General features: G+C 46.9%; 1 protein-coding gene across 1 annotated transcript in view; it reads right to left on the bottom strand.

Moving 5' to 3' along the window:
• The window catches only part of DISP1 (dispatched RND transporter family member 1), a 222,608-nt gene that overhangs the window by 96,703 nt on the left and 101,736 nt on the right, over nucleotides 1-24,169 (bottom strand). The window contains exon 3 of the mRNA XM_069608619.1: nucleotides 191-220. Coding sequence (XP_069464720.1) covers nucleotides 191-220 — 30 coding nt within the window. The remainder of the gene's footprint in view (nucleotides 1-190; nucleotides 221-24,169) is intronic.

Genomic DNA, 24,169 nt, shown 5'->3' with positions numbered 1-24,169 from the left:
AGAGGGAGAGCCCTTTGTCACGATTCATCAGGCATGTAATCTGTTTTTAGCAGAAATCCTGCCCCACTTCAGAAACTACATTGCTGAATTACACACAAAAATAGCGAACAAAAAGAATACTGAATAAACAATGAACACTAAATACATATTTGAAGAGCAACAAAAACAAACAGACATGCAACAGGCTTACCTTTTTGGCAACTTGAATGGTTTTACTGGCCTGAAATACAGAGGAAAAACAGCATTCAGTAAAGGAGTAAATTTACTTTGTGATGAAAGCTACATCGAAGGACAATGTTTATATTTTAATACAAATGCTTAGGACACTTACATTGGGGCTACACATGTGGAGTATTTACAGTAACTGTAAGAGGTGCCAATATAGAGATACGCAGAGCATCCTGGGGCAGCTGTGGGCATTTATGGTCCGACAGCTGGAGCAAAGCAGGGGCTCAGGACCTTTACTCGGTAGCAGAGGCAGCTGTTAGTGCCAGTGGGGACGGATAATAGGGCACCAGTTAGAGGATGGGGGTGCTCTGGGCACCCACCTTTGTCTTTACTGCCTCAGAACGATGTTCTTAACATCATAAGCACTGGGCAAAGGGACAGGGTACCGACAACAGGTTTTAGTAATTTAAAAAATAAATTGCCCTCATAGAAATGAAAACCAATACTCTGCGTGGCTAGAGGCACATGCCAGCCATCAAGAACAAATGTGGGTTTATACTGGTCAATACAGAGCTCTACAGCTCGCGATTGGCAGGCACATTCCTCGAGGGTGTTAATATAGCAATAAGCACCTGCTCTGGGGGCTTCACCGGGTGGTAACAGCCTGGTGTGCCAAGTTATAGGCTGAAGCGAAGCAAGGGCCTTAACACTGCCCTGGCGCAGTTTCCAGCTGGTGATGCCACATGAACGGGTGCTTATTGTAATTAACACCCCAGGTTTTCAATTAGGAAACCCCTAGTGCATACAACAATATATTTTGTCTGAATGAACAGGACACCATTCAAACAAAATACTTATCCAAGATGGCCACCATCGAGCTGGAAGAAAGATCTCCATACACAGCACCTCTTCCATTTCTGTGGCGGCCAGTGAGGACATGAAGCGGTGGCAGCGGAGGTCTGCCGCCAAAGGAATCAGTTAAGTGGGGCAGGAGGTGGCAAGAGATCTAAAAAACCAGAGGGGAAGATGGCAGGGTGGGGGAAGCAACCATCAGGCTGCTCAGAACGTGGACTGCGATCGTGGGATTCAGGCCGCGATCCGAGCAACCGATTGGTTGGATCCCCCGCGCAGGGTGCTAATGGTGGATCAATTATTTAGCCCAATATTGAATTTTCATGCATTGACAATAGGTCTATTGCTTTCTTCAAAGGCATCAATGTTCACAAGGTGCAATATATAGGATCACAACAAACATTACAAAACAACTCTCCAAACCATAGTTCGAGAATACAAACTATATATTCATATTGAATTAGTCAAGTTAAAACAGAAATGACAACTTCACATAGTCTGTCACAGCAGCATTTTTGTTTGCTCATGTTTTGCACAGAACACAAAGAAAAAGATGGACCAGGTAGTTCCTTTTCCATATGCAAGGATGTCTTCATATAAACACAGTACTGCATAGATAATTACTCTTGGTCTATTTTGGATTTCAGGGACATCAAATCCTTTTTGAAGGAAAATGATTGATTAGTTTCTCTAAACACCTAGAATACCTAGCTTTCAAAAGTATATTGCATTCCAGATGCTCCCCCTACTCTCGAAAAGCATAAAAAGGTCAGATATGTGCCAAACATGGAATACATTTCCAAAAAAGTCTTTATTAGAGTTATAAGGACACACTAAATCCTTTAAGGGGCCAAGAACATATATAGGAGTGACTCAATAGTAGTCCGTATAGTCGTGGCCAAAACATAAAATCAAGGTCTCAGTTAAAGTCTAAAGTTATTTCAATTCTTATTAAGCCTGTGTCTCGATCCTCCCTGATGGCTTTAACAAACAAAACCATATGGCTCCCATGATCATGCTTGGTGATGTTCTTGTGCAGCTAGAGGACAGTGAAGCGTCCGCCTCCTGGGTTTAATTTCTGCAATGGATCCAGATAGTTTATATTGTAGTGTGTCGGGCTGAGGCTGGCTACAACTAAAACCCAGGGTTATGGGAATTCACGAGGTCACCCTAAAGCCTTTAAAGGATCCTCTTCTCTAGGTCCCTCACCACCTCCTCTCCCAGGATCCTGGTTCATTGGCCTGCCAACCAGCCTCTCTCCTCTTTGCGTTCCACCACAAGCTTGTACCAGAGGGACCTTCTTTCTCTTTCCTCCTCCTCCCTCTCCCTCTCCCTCTCCCTCTCGGTCTGTCCGGCTCTGTGTTTGTCTCCATCAGGCACCTCTATTTTACATCCTGGCTTCTTCATCCCTTCCTCCATGGCTCCTCTCACCACCAACTTTGCTTCTCTCACCCACTTCTCAAACACCTCGGCAGCCAGAGCCAACATCCAGGGGGAGGTTTGGGTCAGGGGCGGTCTCTCACCACTCTTCAACAACCCCCTCACCACACGTCCCCCCAACATCCTGTGTCTGTCCCTCAGACCTCCCTCTTCCACCCCAGTCTACTGGGTCAACTTCCCACTCCAACCTCATGAGTCTCCCTCTACTGCCCCAGACCAGTCTCCTACTCCAGCTCCTTCTGCACCAGCCCTCCCCAAAAGAGCTCCTGCTCCAGACGGACACAGCATTCATCTGCAGGTCCTTTCTTTTATAGGGCCTCAATCTTGCCTTTCAGTCCCTCTCCTATTTAAGAAAACTCACGTGTTTCCCTATGCAATTGATATGTTGATTTGCCGATGTCCCCATGGGTTGGACTTGCAGTTTTGATGTGGGAGTTGGGGTTGGCTAGTGCCTGTCCTCTCTAAGGTTGCCTCACCCAAACTCCGGGAATATGTGGAGATCTTGTGAGGTGGCTGGTTCACTGCTCAGGTTTTCGGTCTTAGTTTGAATCTTGTTCATCTCCCTTACGATTTTGGATTTGATTTCGTAAACCATGCAAGAGGAGCCCAGCGTGCCAATGCTGATGGCTCCATGGGACCACCTTACATAACCTGTACCCGTAAAGCAGTGATATTCAAACTGTGGGGTTGCAATCCTATGGGGGGCTGCAGCCTAATGTCCAGGTTGGTGCACACCCACTGTCTGGGTGAGTCAGCCAAACAGGTTGATCCAAACCCGGGCTGAATCACAAAATCTAAGCCTGGGTTCGAAGCAACGGAGCTCTCGACGCACCCGCTGGCAATCTTGAATCCCACTCCAGCTGCTTCCCTAGCACTATCACATTCCTTCTGACCCTCCCCGGCCCCCAATTACCGGAGGATCCTGCAGTTGCAGCGTCTCTGCTGCCTTCACCTTACCGCCTGCCCATGACTGCCATGGAAAAGGAAGATGGATACTGCATATATTTGTGAGAAACAGGTTGTGTGCCTGACAAAATCCATTTTTTCTCAAAAAGACATTGCTCTTAGCACCCTGCGAGATGGCCTTAGGGTGCTAACAACAATTAACACCTTTTCTGGGGGCTGATCCAGATGGCAACACCGTGGATGCCTACAACGTGGGCCCCAGGGTCTTTACCACCTTGCTCAGCCCCCCAGAACCTGTGTTTATTGCTTCGATAAATTACTGTTAAAGGTCCTTTAAGTCAAACATTCTTAACTTAAGATAAGAAAGCAGGTGTAAGGAGAATAGGGATCACAGTGAGTGGGTTTAGATGTATACATATTGTGCGGATGCATCTGGGAAGTTAATTTGAAATCATGCTTTGTACCCTACAAACTATCCCCCGGGCCGAAGATACTAAACCGGAGGCTTTTCCTTTGTTCATGACAAAAAGAAATTAGGACAAAAGTAAAAGGCTTGACTCTGCTGTGATGAGCCTGGGCAAATGTGGTGAATTACAAATGCAGAATAGCTCACGGTAACAGGAGACTCTTTTCACAAAGGTCCCAGACATTTGTGGTAAATCCAGATTAAACCAGGGGCAACCCATAATCATACCCCCCAATTCGCTACTATCCTCCAAGTACTAGAAACTGTCAAACCTGGAAAATGCTGGTTATCAGGTGATGTTTTATTTTCTCATCGACATCCAGTCTGACCCACTGTCAATAACAACACTCAGCCCTACTTCTACAGTTTCATGCTCTCTTCCTTAGCACCTTTGTAACTTTCCAATTGTTAGCCTGAGTGTTTTTATCCTACGCCTGCTTTTGCTTCACTCTCCGTAACAGACCAGTCTGGTTAACATAGGCAATGGCCCAATATGCTGCATTCCATACAAGCACATTCCTGCGAGTCCACTAAAGGTAGAGATTGGTGCAGTACCAAAGCCTACTGCTGTAACAAGATTTTTCTGAGCTTCCTTTTGGCCTAAAACCTGTTTTACAGATTAGTGCATACGTACATAGGTTTTCCGTTCTCGATCTCACTGGGTTTGAATCACTTTCACCAATCTTCTGACAGGAGTGTAGGTGAGTATCAATGAGCAATCAGCATCTCTAACTGTATTACAGAAGGATTCTGTCTTCGGTCACTCAGACCAATGCTCCGTTTGGGTAAGGAGATTGGACACAATCTCATCAGTGTTCTGGTGGTCAAGCGGGTTTAGGACTGGACGGACAGATATTAATGAGGTTTCCCCCCCAATCTTCCCCTTTTGTGTGCCCTGCATTCACCTGTCTCGTCCCTTGCCTAATCCCATTTGACCTTTCCTCTCAAATACAGGCTTTACATTTTCCCCTCCCCCATCCACCGACGGACCACAGCCCATTTTGCCTCTGGCAGGGGCAAGGCTGTCCATTATACAGACAAGACAAGGCTCTGCGCTAGAGGTCTTCTATGGTGGTGATGTGCACAGTATAAAAGACATCACATGACAAAAAAGGTAGGGCACAGTAGATGGGCCTAGTGGTCTTGTTAAGCCACTTCGAGGTTGTGTGTCAACATGGCGATGCACTGGAGCCCAGTAAAACACAGGCTTAACACCTGAACCCATTTACTATCTGGATTCATAAAGCAGGCACAGCCAGCTGCCACAGTCCTTATTTTGAATTGTGCAGTGTTTAGATGTCTACAAATTAGCGCCGTTCAAAGTTGAGGGCATTTTCACTAGACAGAAACACACAAAATATGTCTCCGCCTGCCTTCACCCACCTTTGCCTTCTTTACTGCCATCCAAATAAAATCTTTGGCCACTTTCCTACACACACCACCAACACCATCTGTATGTACTTGGCAATGTTCCCTTGCTACTGTTTCCAGCAATCCTCAAGCTTTCATTGTAACATGCTCCCCATTTTGCTCCTACACCTTTACTTCCGAATTTCATCCACCCCCTCCTCCCCCCAGAACCCACCATTCCTCATTGCGGTTTGCCTTCAGGTTGCCAAAACACTGAAGTAGCTAGGGGGCGACTTGTAAGCACTAGTAAACACTTATAATAAAACCGGTGCAGTATTCTTCTCAATTGTATTACCGAGTTTAATTAACAATTCGCATGAGGCTTATTTAAAAACTTGACAACATATTTCATTGTTTACCCAAAGGATTTGCATTGGAGTGCTGAAGTACAGAAAGTAAATTACTTCTAGCAAATGCGAAAAGAACTGTGGTTCAAAGTGATGAAACACTGACCACAACTGAAAGAGAACATGCTAAAAGACAGAAGTCTTCTCAATGCACTAGGCATCCTGCATCGGATGGTCCTCCGACATCAAGGCACCAGTGAAGATGTCAAGTCTTTGATCTTTACTGACGTGGGTTGAAATTTTCGGCAAAATATAAGTAACAACGGAGGCAAAGATCTGCTCAAACTGTTTGCATTCATATTAAAAAGGTACTTTGCTGGGTCACACCTTAAATGTCCAGAAATGTTCCCTCCAGATTCACTCAAAATGTGTGTCTTTACTTAAGTGGAGCATATTTTGGCATACTTTTCTAGACCTCATTGGCTTGTTGAAGACTGCAGGGCGGGCAGTGGGCAAAGACAAGGGACATCAGTGGCAGGGCTAGAAGAGGTGGGGACAGAGTCTGTTAAGTGGGGGCCGTCACTAACATTGATGCACCCTTTCTTCTTGCACCAAGAGGTGAAGATAAGGAACACTGCTTACACATGGGGCTGATGAGAGCATGTTAAACAATCAACAGGTTGGGGATCTTCAACCTAGTCAACGGGGAGGAATACCTACCTGGTCAGCCAACCTGTTCATGCAATTATTAAACTGGCCATAAGGGTGACATGATAGTCTGAGTTTCATTCCTAGTAAATTGGTTATGGTTTGGCTCCTAATTTAATATCTCTTGGAAACCACCAAGTTCACCTTACATTAGGCATGCCACTGAAAAGTGGTAGGAGACCAAATAACGTTGCACATATTTCAAGCTTTGATGGACAAGCGTTTTGTGGTAGCGGTAATGAAGAGTGCTGCTGGCCACCTCATAGATGACATTCTGGAAAAAATTGTTAAATATTCTCAAATGCTGTAAACCAATTCTTGTGTTGTTCATTGTTCAAGGACCGGTTACTGCTGAGCTTGCCTGGGGCATCTGGGTTTAACCAACTCATGAAAACCTCCATCCAACACTAACGCTAAATGCCACATTCAGATCACAGCTTCGAATGTCCAGGAGAAAGCACCACAACGATTTCTCAAAGCAATGAGAATTTCAGATACTCAAGATATTGATGCACATAAATAGGAGAAAGACATTGCTTAATGCAGAGTTCACCAAGTTGATGATGATGCAACATGATATAATCTGGACGTTCTTGGGGCCGTATAGCAGTGCGTTAAATGAGGCAATCCATACAAGGATAGCTGACCTACAGTAGGACTATAAAAAAGATGCCTGCAAGGATCAAATAACATTTAAGATTGCAGATAAATGAGGTTAGTAGACAGAAATAGCCGAGCCTGGTTTCTTTTTTATTATACTCAGAAATATGTTTAATGAACAACAACTTAAAAGCTAACACATGTTAAAGTCGAGCCATTAGGGTCTGCTGAAAAGCATACGAGAAGCATTCCGTTTTTAATACTCTGGTATTAGCATGCAATGGAAAATAGTTTCCTATGATGATTCATGTACCACATACTTCCACAGTCCATTACCAAGGCACGAAGAAAAGCTGCATATGTATTCCGATTCAAAAACGAACCTTTCACCGAGAAAAGGAGGAGCACATTTTGAAGACGTCAGTCTGCATTAGGGGTGGTTCCTTAGGGTCGTGCAGCTCCGCAGCTGCTGGCTGGACTCTGGGGGAGCAAGTGAGCTTTGTACTTCTAACCAAAATACAGAAGAATCACACTCAGGTTCCATGAGAAAGAATGTCTGGTTATGTATAAAGATCTAACTTTAGGAGAGGTTTGTCGAAGGCCCATCTTAATTGGTCACAGAGAGCAAAGAGTATGCAATGTGTATGCCAATTGTGTTCTTACTTTACTGAAGGGAAGCCATTTCGACCGTTGCATTATATGGGTTGCATTACAGAGATAACAAGTATATAAAAGAAAATGCATTCCACTGGAGATCACTTTGGCCGACGAGAAAAAAAGTCCTTCACAACTTGCATTGGAAACAATGGCAAGCAGGGAATGACCTCAAGACTCGCCGGTGTTCACACTAAATGCCACAAGAGACGTACAGCAAACATTCAGCTAGCATAATGACAACACAAAAGATTAGATGTCTACTTCGATGAAGAAAATCACATGGAACCAGAAAACGTAATGCGCTTCCATTTTCTTCACAGCTGCTCTTGCAAGCCTTCCCTGGGTTCTAATGTTTTCAATTGGGGGTTGCCAAAGGCTTTCTAACCCTTTATTTGTAGTGTCATTCTGCTAATGATCGTTTGGTGTACGTCTATTGTGGCATTTAGGGTTATATGTGATTTCTTCAATTTCTTTCGTCCACGTAGAAATCATTGCATTGTTTTTTAGTGGAAGATTTTGCTGCAAATATATGCAGGGGGGACCCCCCCCAATCCCCGCAGGCCTCACCTTAACCCCAATGTATATTCACCTAAACCCACCCCCCCACACATTTGCGGCAAAATACATTGTAAAAGGTCGATTTCTACCTCAATGAAATCTACAGCTGCAAAAACGGCCCATCTCAACTGGGAATGCCGGTCCCCTCAGCTATGACCACACCCTGTAAGATCATGACTAGAAGCCGTCAGGATTAATGGTTGCTGCCAGGGTTAAATCCCCTCTGCCTAGGCTATTGATGTGGTCTATTAAGTGGGGTTTGCAAAGCAAAGTACAAAACGCACCTTTACATGATGAGGAAGATGGACACAGTGATCACCAGTGTACTAAGCTGGAGTGGGGTGGAGAGGGTCTCCAAATTCCCATACCATAGGTCTGTGGGGTGGCTGAGGTGAGAATCTCGCATGGAGATTGGGTACCTATTGTCATTTTTCACTGAATCGCTAGGAGCTTGTCGTGTGGTAGAGGTGGCATGCAGGGGATGAGTGCCAACAGGTATCAGCACACAAGGATCTGCGCACACGTTTTTTTCCCCTTGCTTCTTGGTTTCAGGAACTAGTGTGGGTATGTCAGTGCTCCCTCCTCTCCAAAGATGGCAGTCACTCTTCTAGATCAGCCACACCACTGGATTGCTCTTGCTTCCGAGGTTGCAAATACAAAATGGCATCCTTCCTCAATAATTAATCAGCCAGCCCATAGGACACTGCCCTACTTTCATTATGTGCATTGCAACGCTCCTGGATACTTGTCAGCAGCTTCCATCCCTTCTGCTGATTTCCTGCAGTTCTCGGTCACAGTGCTGCTGCAGTTCTATCTGTTTCTGCCTGCTGCTGCTTTCTTCCTGATCTTCACAGTTTCCCTTTTCTGCCCTGCTGCTCCTACATCTTTAATTCAGCAAATCAAAATTGAATGCAAGAAGCCAGTGATCGCTGCTCCAGCCTCCAACCAGTCAGTAAGTACCCAGTCTAACATTAAAGTTTTGCGCTTTGGATATGTACCTCACTCGGGTTTTTCCTCCTGGCGTTTGGCACCTCATCCTGCTGCCATCTGTCTTGCAGCTGCTCTTCACCTGCCAATATCGTGGCATCAGTAAAAGGCAGGCCATAACCTCACTGTTCTGAAGAAAATAAGAAAAAAGCCTGCTCTTGATATCTCTAGGCCCTCACCATTTCCTAACTCCGGGGTATGCTGAGGTAATGCATCAATCTGTCTCAATCTGAACAGCTACTGGTAGTCCTGGTAGTTGTAAAATCCATAGCTACGTGGCCATCCAAATATAAAACAGGATGCTCAAAAGGCCTGGAGGTTTAGGATTATTACAGAGAAGCTGGATTGGTACTGTCCTGGACACAACTTTGGCATCTACAAGATCAGTGGGCAAACTAAAGAGAAGAGACAAGAGTTAATGTACACTGTGTGGACACCCTCAGTAAAAAAAAAAGGCTTTCCAGTAACCCTGACACCAAATGAAGATGCCTAAAGCCATCCGACCACGGTATTAAAGAGGCTAAATGATGCACAGTAGCTGGACCTCCAACTGCTATAAGTGGAGCCAGCTTGAACTGGCACTGATCCTGGATCTTTTTCAATGTCAATGGAGAAAACAAATGGCAGTTGCTAATTAACACTATCCATTGTTATCTGCAGCCAATCTGATCATGTTGGACCAATTAACAGGAGGCAAAGCAAATCAGAAACGGAGATCGGATCCTGGTTAATTCCACAATCCTTAAAACGTGATTTTGTGTGCCAAGCACTGGCAGCAATGAAGGTTAGCAAGGAGCATACGGCAAGAGCCAACTTAGACATTTGATGGCAGATAAGGAACACAAGGTGTTCTTTCCTGATCTTTATTCACAGACCCAATACATGGTGTCCCCCCCTTGACCCTGTTTTCTCAGTATTTTTACAAGTTTCTCATTCAGTGCTCAATACTTTACCGATTCCATCTCTGCATATTTTGACCAGTGATTGAACAATGAAATCACTATCCTTCATGTTAAACAAGAATTTAAGGTTATTCAGAAACGTCCACCTTTCTCAATCTCAGACCTTAACTGTTAGGCAGAATTATATGCAGTACTCTTTGGGAACACCACACACAATTAGGGCTACAAGTGACAGTACAAATTCACCTTTGGTACAGGCCTGTACTACACAGTAAAGTGGTAGCGATGGCTGAGCAGCCAGACTTATCTCAAGAATAAGGTGAGCAGTATCAGTAGTTACACAAAGGACAGCAATTACTATGATTCAAACAAAGACCGAGTAAATGAATATACATTTATTTACACATCAGGTATTAAACATTTCACTATTATCAAGCAGTAGAAAAATCACCACCGCACCCAATAGATTCTGGACAAGTTAGGCTAAAAAAAACACATGTAAGAGTGGGAAAAAAGGCTCACACTCTTACCAGGTGAACAAATAAATCCTAGAAAACCAGCAAAGCCATTTGAGAATTCCCCCCAACAGTAACCTCTTGTTTTAAGACTAATGTGATGATTTAATGGTGTTGTCACTTCTCCCCAGGCGGAAGCCCCTTCTCAAGAGGCTAGGCTGCTACCCAATAGTCCCCCTAGGGGTGGTTTAATGCGGGAGGACCAAATGGGGACAAACTACCCACCTGGGGAGACGTACGACTACCTATGGTATAGGCCCTCAGCTGACGTTCCACCTCAACATTCTCTGCCCCCCCCCTCCATCACAAACCTTTTTTGAAGATAAACATATGTACTATTTTAGTACCTTCAGTACAGCTCAGGTAGAAAAGACTAGGATAAAGAAGATCAAAGAAGATGTGAAAAATACTGGTCAGTCAAGTACTGGTGCAAGGTGGCCCCAAGGAGGCATAAAGATGCAAAGGTTTAAAGGAACAAAGTAAAAGAAGAGGAAAAGGAATGTCAAGCCGAGCTGAGTCAAGCCATCCCCGAAGTAGTGAAAGGCGGGGAATCTGCCAAATGCAGGTGTCCAGAGGCTGCGAAGACCAGAGACTGGAGGACGCAAACGGGAAACTGTGTCTCTCCAGCGGGCCCAATGGCAGCGGGTCCAAGGACCGTAGAAGGAATTTAGGCAGTGGTGCGACCTCCAGCTGGGGATGGACTGTGCGGTCCCACAATGACGCAGAGACTTCAGGGAGCTGAGAGACCCGGAAACAGTGAAACCACCAAGGCCATGAAGACCGCGGGAAGCCAGCAAGAGAGCAACGTCGGAACCAGGCAGAAATGGTGCTGTGCAAACAGCTCCCAATTGGTAACAGAAAGCACATGCAGACCGGAGGGGACAAGGGGAGAGCCTAGGGTCTCAGCTTCTAGCCATCCACATAGCGGAGCATGAAAGTGGGCCAAGAAGGGCCATGTGGAAATGGCTATGCATGGCTGTCATGTAAAGCAAATGTATTTTTCTTGGCTGTGCGTGACTTTCACGTTTCCTGCTTTGCGGCTCCAGCTACCCCGAAATGCGAGCAAAACAGCAGACTTGTTTTCTCTTCCAACATATGCTTGCTGTTTATTTCTGTCAAGTGCCCCGAGTGTGTATGTTATCCTGCATTCACAGTGCTTGGGCCCCACATTGCCTGATCACTAGATTTTGTATTTGATTCTGGCACACTGGACAGTAAGCCTGCCAACTCCCATTGTCGAAAAACCTGTTCTGCCACCTACGACTGAATCTTTACTCTGCTCGCCTGAAACCCAGTGACAGTTGGTGCGGGAGGAGAGCTCTGGCAAGCCCACCCTGTAGTTATCCCGAGTCACCAAGCTGACCTCCCTACAATTAACCTCCAACTGCAACTTGTCCCCGACAACCAAGCAAACTGACGGACTAGATGTCTGCACGCCACCTACCCTGGCAACCACATGTTGCGTTTCTGGATTGGGGGGCTGGCTCTGAGTTCCCCCCATTGTAGGAGGGGATGGGGTGGGCTACTTGAAACTGTGTGCCCGCCCTGCACCCAGAGTCCCCTGGCAACCACATGTGTTTCTGTGTTGGGGGTGCTGGCTCTGAGTTTTCCCCACTGAGGAAAGGGATGGGGCGGGCTACCTGAAACTGTGCCTGCCCTGCACCCCATCTCCCTGGGAACCAATGTGTTTCTGGGTTGGGGGCTGGCACTGGGCTTCCCCTATTCAGGGGAGGGTTGGAGGAGGGGTACCAGAAGCTGTGCCCGCCCTGCATCCCCATCTCCCTAGCAATCGCATGTGTTTCTGGGTTGGGGGCTGGCATTGAGTTTCCCCTATCCATTTCCCTTGGCAACCACATGTGGCCCTGCAGCCTCATACAAGCCTGTGGAGTGAGGGCTGGGGGTCCTTTTTTCCTTGGCTGCTGGCGGTGTGGTATGCCGGTGTGGGGAAGAGGCTAAAGAGGCTCTTCTGGCAGTACCCTTCCCCCTGTCTGGCCTTCTAGTTCTCCACTGACTCCCTTCATCGCCAACCCTCCTCTATTTTCCACCAGTGGGTCTCCTGGCCACTGTCTATTCTTCCCCTGCTTCTCTCTCCTGGCCTCTCAGCCCCCCCCCTTCCTTCCGCATGCATCTCTGTGCCACCCTGTCCCTCACTACTTCTCTGTCCCCTGCTTGTGTATGTGCGCTTGCATCTCTTTTCCCAATCACCATCTCTACCGGCCCCCTTCTCCAACCCGTCCCTTTCTCCCTTGGTGCATCCAAGGGTATTCCCCAGGCCCAGGGTTCCAGGTCAGCGGGTGTGCCTAGCTAATCCAGTGTATCCAATTTATCCTGCTGGCAAGGAGTTTACTCCACTTCCTGTAATAAATCTGTTCCTGGTTTCTAAAAAGATGTTGGTGCCTTCATTGTGTTCTCACTTTTCCATGCAACCTGCCCGTTATTACCAGAGGGGTGACGCTGGCCGTCTGCGTTCACAATGCACCCCCACCCCGAGTCTGGTGACTCCCTGCTCCAAAACTGTCACGCACACGGCCTCCCCCATTTTGGCCTGCCTCCCACTGCCACACTTTCACTTCACAAATTCACCAGCTTCAACAGCACTCGACTGTCGTGGTATGGTCAGAAGGGGACATGGAAGACAGGATGGCTGGTTAGATTGTGCTTCCTTCTTTGGGGACCAATTGGTATGACCCAATTCCACATAAACAAACCTTTTTGGGACTTTTTGAATAGTTCACCCCCTCACTCCTTCCATGTTAAATACTCCCCTGTAGAGAACCCTTCTCTTATCACATCTTTGTATTCGTATCTCCTTCTGGCCTTGGTCCTCAGAGACTTCTACTCTTAAAATAATCTCTCTACCTTCCTATCCCCCCACCGCCCATCTCTGTCCTAATTCACACCCTCTGCTAGTTTCCCTGAACACAGGAGACTCCCCACACTTTGCATCTCTCTAAAAATTGCACAAAAAGGATTCCCCTTGCTCGCCTTCAGGCCACTCAGCGAATTCTTTACACTACTCTACACCTGGTTTACAGCTACTCTTCATTTTAGCCCTTATCCCCTCCTCTCGGCCCTGATCTGTGGGGATACATAGTCCTAGCCCACCCTTCAACAGTTTCAATGGATTATTCCTCGTTGGATACACAGTCATCCTTAACCGAGATACACCAACTACACATTCTCTCGCAATAAAATATGCATTTGTATTTGGGGGATGAGAAGGCGGGGGTGGGGCAGAGACCAGTGGGATGGACAAAGCCATTTAGTTTACATTTGATGGGCACATTGATGTGTTACAAATGTTTTATCACGCACACCACCAGACATGCTGATGTTCTGCCTTTTTGTGGAGATGCCCCAGATCTTATGGTAGAAGATGAGCGTGTTTAAACAGTTTAGCAGAAATGTCCATGAAATGCATTGCTTGAAAATTGTCCCGAGACCAGATTGTTTTTTCGTAGGCACTTACCTCATGAATGAACAGGGACCGAGGATCCGAGTAGCACATCCATACCAGTCTCCTTGAAATAACCTTTTATGAAACGTTGGCCTTCAACTCCTATGCCATCAATACTGAGAAGTTGTGCCACTAATCTTCTCTCAAAGCAAAGTAACTGGTGCGTACCAGTTTATTTACCAGGCTGGCATTCCACTGCTCATCTGCTGGCACTTCTATTTTAGTTTGCTCCATCGTCTCCCTTACTTGCCACGTTGTGATATTCTGTCATGTGCTGGTTTATCCCTTGCAGTCCACATGCTCCCCTTATACTGGCAGTATTTGGAGAATGCTGCCTGGGCTATGTAAAGCTCCTAGATGTGAGGCTATGCAGTGCTGGCTTATGCAAGCCCAATATATGCTTTTTTGCTAAACTGGCACATGCGAGGATAGGGTATCAAGATCTATACTATGCAGAGACAGATGTTGTGCTGCACTACAAGGTATTGTGCCATGATACTGCAAGTCCATTCTAATGTACCGAATATATCACAGAGACGCTTCCAAATCCCACAGATAATTAGCACTATGCATTAAGGTATTGCCTCAAATGTCTACCTTACAGGAACACAAACGTGGATTATTTTACATCTAGGGGCCAACACATTTGCTTTATTAATTCCATCCATCCCTTGCTTAACCGACAGCATTCACCTCCCTCACAGCCTATTCTTGGATTAGGCACCAGCGGGAAGTGGCTCGGCAGTCCTAGTATTCTTATTCAGGAATGTACCTGCAGTACCATAAAAAGAAACAGTAGGTATTTAAGCCCACATAGCCACCAGGATTGCCAGAACATGCTCTCAAGCTCCTCGCCCACTCCACACCAGTCATCGCCATTTTGTAATACTCCAAAATTGCCTTCCAATGAATATATTCACTCCACACTTGCGTCACCTCTCGAGACAGTCCAAATATGATGAATGATACATATCCATACTAAAACATGCATCTCGCCCATCCTACCCTTCACCCTGCATTCACAAATGCAGGGAGGGAGGCATTTCCCCACTTTCCCTCCCTCTTCCATTACCCTGGATTGTGCTCTTCTTGCCAGAAGGTTACGGACTGGTTACACCAGGCAGGGCACAATACACCATGGACAAGGATTGGCCGCTTTGAAATTACAATAGTGGTAATTCGGCCCAGTACAAAAGCATAGAAATAGAATATAAGACAACGTTAGAGCAAAGGAGTACAGATAGGAGTGAAATGGTGAGGAAGGACACACATGTGGATGCTTTGCATTTTACTCATTCATTTACTGCTCATGGCCATTTCTACCCATTATCTACCCAACCCCCCTCCCCTCGTCACCCCTCGGCCCCTGGGGATCCCTAAACTAGCGCTATTCTGCACTAACTTCAAATTATCGCTTTTTATGGGTCTGCCACTATTATATCCAAACAACCTTCTGAAAAGCAATGGCTTAGTTGCAGCTGTGTATCAGCTCCTGGTGTAATAAAAATGTATTACCAAAGTGTCTGCACTTCAGTGGGGAAAACGATGGGGAGGAATAGCCAGTTTACAGGTTGAGGATAGACGCTGGAAGGTGGCATCCAACCACTTCTTTCCAGAGAGCAGACACTGCACACCTTGGGTAATTGTGAGAGCAGGAATGGTTTAAAAGTGGTCTTCTCCTCTTAACTGAATTCATGGTTGGCTGCTGTGTTCTGTCCAGTGCTGGACTCGTACCCAGGCTGCCAAGCGCCCTGTGAGAAACGTGCCCTGCCGGGGCCAGAAATGTAGCCACCAGACCACACGAAAATAGGACTGCAACCAACAACTATGAAATGTCTTATTGGGATTTTGGTGTGAAGGGTAAATTTCAATTCAAGGCATACTTTAAACCTGACAATCTGAATACTTTTGGAGCAAAATTATACAGAAACCTTCTCTTAGATTTTTTAGGGTGTAGATTCATTTTCTGAAAAGGCAAAGGCTCATTAATACTGTCCACTGTCATCCATTACGAAACACTGCTTCAATGAGCTTTGCATATTTCACTTTTAAGATGTGAACACGTCCCTTATTGCTTGTGTTAATGAGTATCCCGGAGCCCGCATTTTTTTTTTCAGGACGTGCACTGAGGGAAACCAATGCTGTGTCCTCCTGAATGTCCCCTGCATTGCGCTCTTTGTCTCTGCACAAAAGGCACCCTTTCACAAGAGTGCATCTGCTTGCCGCAAAGGGGGCCGAGGTGGCCATCGGCTCACTGGGACTTTTAAACTTCCAAATCGATCCTACACGCCGATAAACTGATAATACGGCTACGGGTGCAATCACGGTCAATGACAGATCGTGTCAAACGGTAAAACTAGCGTTCAGAACTTTGCAACAATGGGCTGATTTGTTGGGTTACATTTTTCCTCCATGCCGGTTATTTTACAACGTCTTGCGCAACTTTTGTCACTGGCATGAAACAGATTTGCAAATGATGTAAACACTTTAAAGTGCACACATATACATGTCGCAAGGGTCTTATATTTAACCACAGGTTTACGGTGTCAGTCAAAACACATTGGGAAATAATTAGTCCAATTAAAAAGTGCAAAATAATGAGTGGTTTAGAGAGTTCCGTCGGTGAGTGGGGAGGTAGAGGGAATGAGTGGGGTGGCAACACCAGACAGTAGGGGGTACATGGCGTTCAAATAACTGCCTGGGGGTAACAGAGCAGGAAGTAAAGGTCTATAGAGCATGAAACTAAAATCAACCGCAGTGGGTGGGTTGGAGGGGCGTCCTAGCCAATGCGTTGGATAGAAGTAAACATGCGTCCTTTATTTGAGGTTGGTATACAAGTACCGTTCATTTTGTGCCATGGATCCAGTCTCAAATTTGGTACTCCGTCTTGGTGACCTTTGACACAAGCGAACACTCACTCAATCCGCCAATGACTGAGCGTCCCCAATGTCCCATGGCGCCGTTACGCACAGAAGACTTCAACAAAACAGTGATTTTCAGCCACTACAGCAAAGTCCAAAAACGTCCCAAGTGTCACGGACTGAGCTGAGCACATGGCTTTTTCCTCGCTCAGACATAACAGCAACTAATCGGCGCGTTCTGCTTACATATTTGGTAAGGGATTTCTGACAATAAAGTCCTCCAGTTTGGGAGAGGTGAAAGGTCACACCTGCTATCATTAAATGTTTTGCTTTAAAAAGCATGCGTACAAATGTGAGTGTACCAAAGGAATTGCAGCGGTGATGACTTCATTACAGTGGATAAGCAACTCTAGCCCCTAAAAACAGCAACGGAAAATCATTTTGTTCTGCTCTGAAGTGCATCGCAGCAGTGCTCTTCCCAGGCTCCGTGTGAAATCGGTCTTTACATGCGTTTAAAGCATAATTCTTCTTTGCAAAACAGTATTTACTCCAGCGTGCCACTTAACTCAAAAGGACCCGTAAAGAGGGAAAATAGCCAGCAATGCTGATGCTCGTGGAGCTATAATTTTACCATTACCCACGCTTTTCTTTAGAAGCTAATACACATTATTAGTCACACAAGCCTACTTGCTTTTGGAAGGCAAGGACACATTCCAGTTTCTCACTGCTAAAGCATTCAGCACTTCAAAGAGTAAAGGTGGACTTAATTCACTGCAGCTGAGCGATGGAAAACAGTTATCGTTTTACACCCTATGGCGCTTGGATGTATTCAGCTATAATACTAAAGAAAACGTTAAAAATAACTTGCTGCGTGAACGTTCCTCCTCACTGGAGCACACGAATGACAACTTTAGTGCAAAAAAAATTGTCTTTAGGGTTGAGAAAATAAGAGCCAGCAGTTGCAGACCCGGCTTTAGGAACAGCTGAAATCGTTGCTGGATAAGCATTAATCTTTAATGAGGAAAAACACACAGTTATTGCACCAATGGAATCAATCTGCTCCTCAGACAGATCCCTGATCCGAAAGATCTTCAATAACACTGCACTAATACGAGTCTGGGTTTAACAAACAGTCTTCCAACAAAAACCATCTTAATTGCAAAACACAATGAAATCTTTTGATCTGCCAGCAAAAGGTGCACCACATACTATATGTATCAGCTCTTTCGGTACTTTGACAAAGTACAGTGAGGAGTAGTAGATACATGCCTACTCAGACCCACACTACTACTGAACCACCAGTGATCCCAATAAAAGGCACAGTGCGACATTTGGTAAGGTGGGCCAAGCTAGTGCCTTCAGGAGGATTGTGAGCAGTTACCGAAGCAATCAGAACAGCAACAGCACCGTGGTACATAAATAACAATTTCCAGCCATGGTTCTATAAAAATAGAGTACCACAAATTCCACAACCAATAAAAAGCCTACTGGCAAAGGTAGGACTAAATTGGGCATCTCGTGTTGGCAGGATAATTTTTCGTAGGGTGCATGTCTCACAATGGAGGAGTTTAAGCCCCTTGGCGGCTCGTAATGGCTGGATGTGTTGCTGTTTTTTGGACTTCAGAATGGGTTGAAGGACTGGTTTACCGCTTTCCCTGCAGCACCTCCAGTTGCCCCTCTTCTTCATGGGTTGATTAGTGTGGCAGGTAGTAAGAAATTGGTTTCTGGTTTGTACCCCAAAATCAAAGATAATACAGTGGGCTGTGTGGAAGGTTCTCGTGGGAAATAGGAAGATTCTTTTGGTGCTCCGATTCCAGACAATATTTGGTGATATTGTTGTAGCCAAACTAAAAAAAGTTTCATTTAATAGCAGATTCAAACTCATACACTTCAAAATTCCTAAACCCATTTTACTTTACCCCCGCTGATCGACAGATTCTTTCCCAAGTCGTTAGTAGCCTGCCCAAGATGCCGGTTCTACCCTGCCACGTTTCTACATCTATCATGGCATTGCCCCAGAATTAGATTTTTGGTCCCATGTTTTTGGTACAATTAGTGGGATTGTGGGTGAGAATATTGTACCTTCCCCTTGGTGTCATTGGGATACACTGGAGAGGTGGTAGGGCATGTTAGATGCCTTTTGGTTCTAGCAAAGAGGAGGGCTGCTAAGGAGTGGTGAAGGGGCCGTCCACCCTTCAGATGACCTCTGGAAGTACCATATAATGTACTGTCATGAGGTGGAGGCAGAACATGGCCCCACTTTACATCCTACTACACCCAAGAATGCCTGGGGTCCTTATGTGGCCTACTTACTGTCCCATGCGCAGCAGACTCTCCATGATTCTGAAGACGCAATTCATGACTTTGGTGAATGACCCAGGTGCCAATGACTGTCGTTAGTGTCTGTGCACCTGCACAACTTCATTTTCCAAAGTATTGGGTGACTTATTTTTCCCAAATGCATTTCCCTCTGTGTCCCCTACACTGTGTGGGGGGGGGTGGGTTGTGGACCCCACGCCATGACCTGTCAACAAAGAACCAGTTATATCTGTTGCTCACCTGCAGCCTGGAAACCCTTTCAACTCTTCCCCCACCCTATGATTAATCTCCTGCTTTGCGGCTCCAGCCCCCCTGAAAAGCGAGCAAAACAGCAGACTTTTCTCCATCCAACATATGCTTGCTGTAGGTTTCTGTCAAGTGCCCTCTGTGTGTATTTTGTCCTGTGTTCACAGTGCTTGGTCCCTACATTGCTTGATCACTATATTTTGTACTTTATTCTGGCACACAGGACAGTAAGCCGGCCAACTCCCATGGTCGAAAAACCTGTTCTGCCACGTAGGGCAGAATCTTTACTCTGCTCTCCTGAGACTCAGCGACAGTTGGTGGGAGGCTCTGCCAAGCCCACCCTGCAATTATCCTGAGTCGCCAAGCTAGTCCCTGCTCTGGGAACCTCCTTCATTCCCTATTCCAACAAATAACCTCCCCAACTGCCCTCCACTGTATCCTACAATTAACTTCCACACCTCTGGGTTCAACTATCCTGACCTGGGAATCGCGCAACATGTCCTAGCAACAGCCAAACAAACACTCCTGGGTGGTGAGGTGGCTAACCCTGGGAGGCGGTTGAAGCAACACTACGTGTCCTGGCAACAGCCAAACAAAGAGACCTGGGTGAGGGGGCTTGATCTGGAAGTGACCCTGGCCCAAACAAAGTGGGGGGCCGGCCCTGCAGTGGGCAGGAAGGGAGTAGTTTCTTACCTGTAACTCCATTTCTCCAGCATTGGTATCTTTCATGGATTCACATGCTTAGAATATTCCCCGTCATCAGACTGGGAACCCTCGGTACACATATATATAGTCATTTCCAATAGGAAAAAACTTCTGCCCTATCCCCGTCTGCGTCCTCTACGGGGCCGCCCACGTACGCCCCGTTGGACGTGATGGTATATAAGCCCCGCCCCCGCGGGTCCCTTCAGATTTCGACCCCTCCAAGATAACGGGGGAAAACTTGCTTACATACCAATCTTCCACATTGCAGTCCGGGGAGGCCGGAGGGCGCATGTGAATCCATGAAAGATACCAATGCTGGAGAAATGGAGTTACAGGTAAGAAACTACTCCCTTCTCCAGCATTGGATCTTTCATGGATTCACATGCTTAGAATAGATTGTAAAGCAGTAACATCAAGAAGGAGGTGAGAGTGCAATGTAACTTACATTCGTAGAGACACCCCCAAACACTACCGTTTACACATGTATGTAAGCAACAACTTATTATACTGATATTAAACGGATTTCCGCCATACAATGCTATGTCATATGACTCAGTATGCACCCCTTGCGCATATATCTACCCGACCACTTATGTTTAGGTCAATAAACTATGTACATTCATGTATACACTCTGAAAAAACAGCTGAGGCCAAATAATAGGCAGCATTATTCTTGAAACTTTGGCTTACCTCATTGAAAAAGGTGGCGAAGCACTGCCCTTCCCATTTGTACCTCATCCGCGTGCTGCTTTTCCAGGCAGTAGTGGCGCGTAAACGTGTGCGGAACAGACCATGCCGCCGCCTGGCAGATGTCCGTCAGCGGAATTCCTGCCCATAGAGCCACGGAGGAAGATGTCGATCTCGTGGAATGGGCTCTGGGACGATGTAGTAGAGGTCTCCCGGCCTTGGAATGACACAGGGTAATCGCCGAGGAGACCCAGCGAGCCAGACCTTGTTTGGAGATAGCCTTACCCCTAGCCGAGGGGCCGTAGGCGACGAATAGCTGTCTGGTGGCTCTGATATCTTGCGTTTTTTGCAGGTAAAATTTTAGCGCCCTTTTGACGTCCAGAGTGTGAAGAGCCTTCTCCGCCGTCGACGAAGGAGATGCAAAGAAAGTAGGGAGTACCAGGGTCGAGTGCTTATGATAGACCGACGGTACTTTTGGGATGAATGAAGGGTTAGTTGATAAAATAACTTTGTCCTTAAAGAACCTCAGATATGGAGGGTCTATGACCAGTGCCTGTAGTTCCGACATTCTTCTAGCCGAAGTGATGGCAACTAGGAACGCGAGTTTCCAAGATAGAAATTGTAGAGATGAAGAGGACATTGGCTCAAAGGGAGGCTTCATTAAGGCAGCTAGAACCGTGTTCAGACTCCACGACGGTGGGAACCGTTTTTCCGGAGGGAAGGTTCTAAACAGACCCTTCATGAAATGCTTCACTAGCCTGTCACTGAATAGTGGAGGGGACTGTCTTCTTCTTGTAAATCTCGAAACAGCCGCCAGGTGTACTTTGATTGACGATGATGACAGTCCGCTCTCCGCAAGATGAAGAAGATACGGGAGGATTTGCTCCGGAGTTACTTCCAAAGGTTGTATATTTTGTTGTGTTTGACACCATATACAGAACCTTTTCCATTTGCTTACATATGATTTGTTAGTGGACGGGGCCCTGGCCGCCTGCAGAATCCTTCGGCAATCAGTCGAGACTTTTAGGTTCCCGAACTCCGAGAAGTCAGGAGCCATGCAGTTAAGTTCAGGCTGTCCGGATTGTGGTGCCACACGGTCCCCTCGTCCCTGGACAGGAGGTTCGGCACTTTCCTGAATGGTATCGGCTGATCCAGCGACAGATGAAGGAGGTCTGAGAACCAAGGTTCCCTCGGCCAGCGCGGGGCCACTCGGATGACCCGGCAATTGTACCTGTGGATCCCCTGGATCGTCCTCCGTATGAGGGGAAATGGAGGGAAGGCGTAGAGGAACTTGCCTGTCCACGGAAACGAGAACGCTTCCCCCAGGGAGCCTGTTTGGGGCCATCTGCTCGCGAACTGAACACATTTTCGGTTTCTTTCCGTGGCGAAGAGATCGATCGACGGAGTCCCCCATCTTTCGAAGATTTCCCCGAGTTGAGTGGAGTCCAGCTCCCACTCGTGTATTTGTGACATAGTCCTGCTCAGGGAATCCGCCTGTACGTTCTTCGCTCCCGGTAGGTGGTATGCCACTAGGGAGATGTGGTGTTTTAAAGCCCAATGCCAGATCTTTTGAGCTTCCTTCGAGAGGGTCCTGGATCTGGTGCCACCCTGTTTTATCAGGTAGAACATAGCTGTCGTATTGTCCGTGAGCACTCTTACTTTTGACCCCTTGATGTGTGGGAGGAAAGATTTCAGGGCCCATCTCACCGCCCTTAGCTCCAGGACGTTGATATGTAGGCGAGATTCGGTCGACGACCACCTGCCTTGGGTTTGGTGACGTGACATGTGTGCTCCCCAGCCCGACAGAGAGGCGTCTGTAATGATGGTGTTCTGAAATTCCGGCTCCTGCAGGGGGACCCCTCTGTCCAGGTTGCGCGCCACTTTCCACCATCGGAGGGCTTTGATAACTCGTTCGTCGTCGACTATTATCTTGTCCGACCAGCGGCCTGTGGCCTGCTTCCATCTGTCTGATAGGAACTCCTGTAGAGGTCTCATGAACAACCGGCAGTTCGCGACTAGGTGGATGCACGATGCCATGGAGCCGAGGAGAGCCGCATATTTTCTTACTGACAACCTGCTCTGTAAACGAAGTTGGCTTGTCAGGTGTTTGATCTTCAACAACCTTTCCAGGGATGGTTTCACTAGTCCCGTGTGGGTGTCGAATTGAGCACCTAGGAACTTCAAGCTCTTCGAGGGCTTTAGTGAAGACTTTTCGTAGTTCACTGCAAATCCCAGACGCTGTAGCAGTCGCAAGGTGGTCAATAGGCTGTCGTTGGTCGACGCTGGGGAGGATCCCCTCACGAGCCAGTCGTCGAGGTACGGGTAAACGTGATGCCCTTCCTTCCGCAGCCAGGCTGCTACGGGTGCTAGGCACTTTGTAAAGGTTCTTGGGGAGGACTTCAGGCCGAAAGGGAGCACAGTAAATTGGTAGTGTGTTTGGCCGACTAGGAACCTCAGGAACCTCCTGTGGTGAGTGCGCACCGGAATGTGAAAATACGCATCTTGGAGGTCCAGAGACGCCAGGAAATCGTTCTTTTGGACCGATCTGATTACTTCCTGTAGAGTAAGCATCTTGAACTTTTGACTCAGCAGGGTTTTGTTGAGGTCCCGTAGGTCGAGGATGGGGCGCCACTTCCCGTTTGGTTTCTTTACTACGAAGCAGCGTGAGTAAACCCCTAAGCCTCTCTGCGAAGCAGGGACTAACTCGATGGCGCCTTTTTTTAGCATGAGCGCAACCTCTCGACGCAAGACGCTTAGGTGTGGTTGAGACAGGCGTATCGGTGGACGTCTTGGAGGTCTGGATTTGAATCTTAGGGAATGTCCCAGTCTCACCGTGTCCAGAACCCACCGATCTGTCGTAATTGACTCCCATTCCTCGACGCAACTTGACACTCTCCCTCCTAGAACGTCATTGTTGATCTTTTTGTTTTCCCGTCGACGACGAGTAAGTGGGACGTCTCTTGGAGGCCTGGAAATTTCTGCGTCGGGTCGAGGACTGTGAGGCGCGCCTATAGCCTTGGGACGGATATGAAGACCTCCCGAATGCTCTATCCCTGGATCCCGCAAATCGTGCGTTTCCCGTAGCTCCTCTAAAGGGGCGAAAGGAACGAAAGGGCTTACCGCTTTGGAGAGAGCCCAGTGAGCGCGCCGTCTCAGAGTCCTCCTTCATTCCTTTCAAGGCCTCATCCACCTTTCCGCCAAACAGGTGGTCACCTTCGAAAGGCATGTCGACAACCTTATATTGCACCTCGGGTCTAAAGTTGGTGCACTTGAGCCAGGCCTGGCGTCGTAGAACCACTCCGTTGTTAATTTGTTTGAACCCCGAATCTGCCAGGTCCACCGCTATATTGATAGCATGGTTCGAGGCTTCTTCTCCTTCACGAACCAGGGACATAGCTGATTTTCTGTGTTCTTCTGGGAGGTGGTCCATAATGGGTG

The sequence above is a fragment of the Ambystoma mexicanum genome, chromosome 4q, assembly GCF_040938575.1.
Source record: "Ambystoma mexicanum isolate Mex_15411 chromosome 4q, UKY_AmexF1_1, whole genome shotgun sequence".
Taxonomy (NCBI): Eukaryota; Metazoa; Chordata; class Amphibia; order Caudata; family Ambystomatidae; genus Ambystoma; species Ambystoma mexicanum.
The sequence above is the reverse complement of the archived record's forward strand: the minus strand, read 5'-3'. Positions and strand labels throughout refer to the sequence as shown.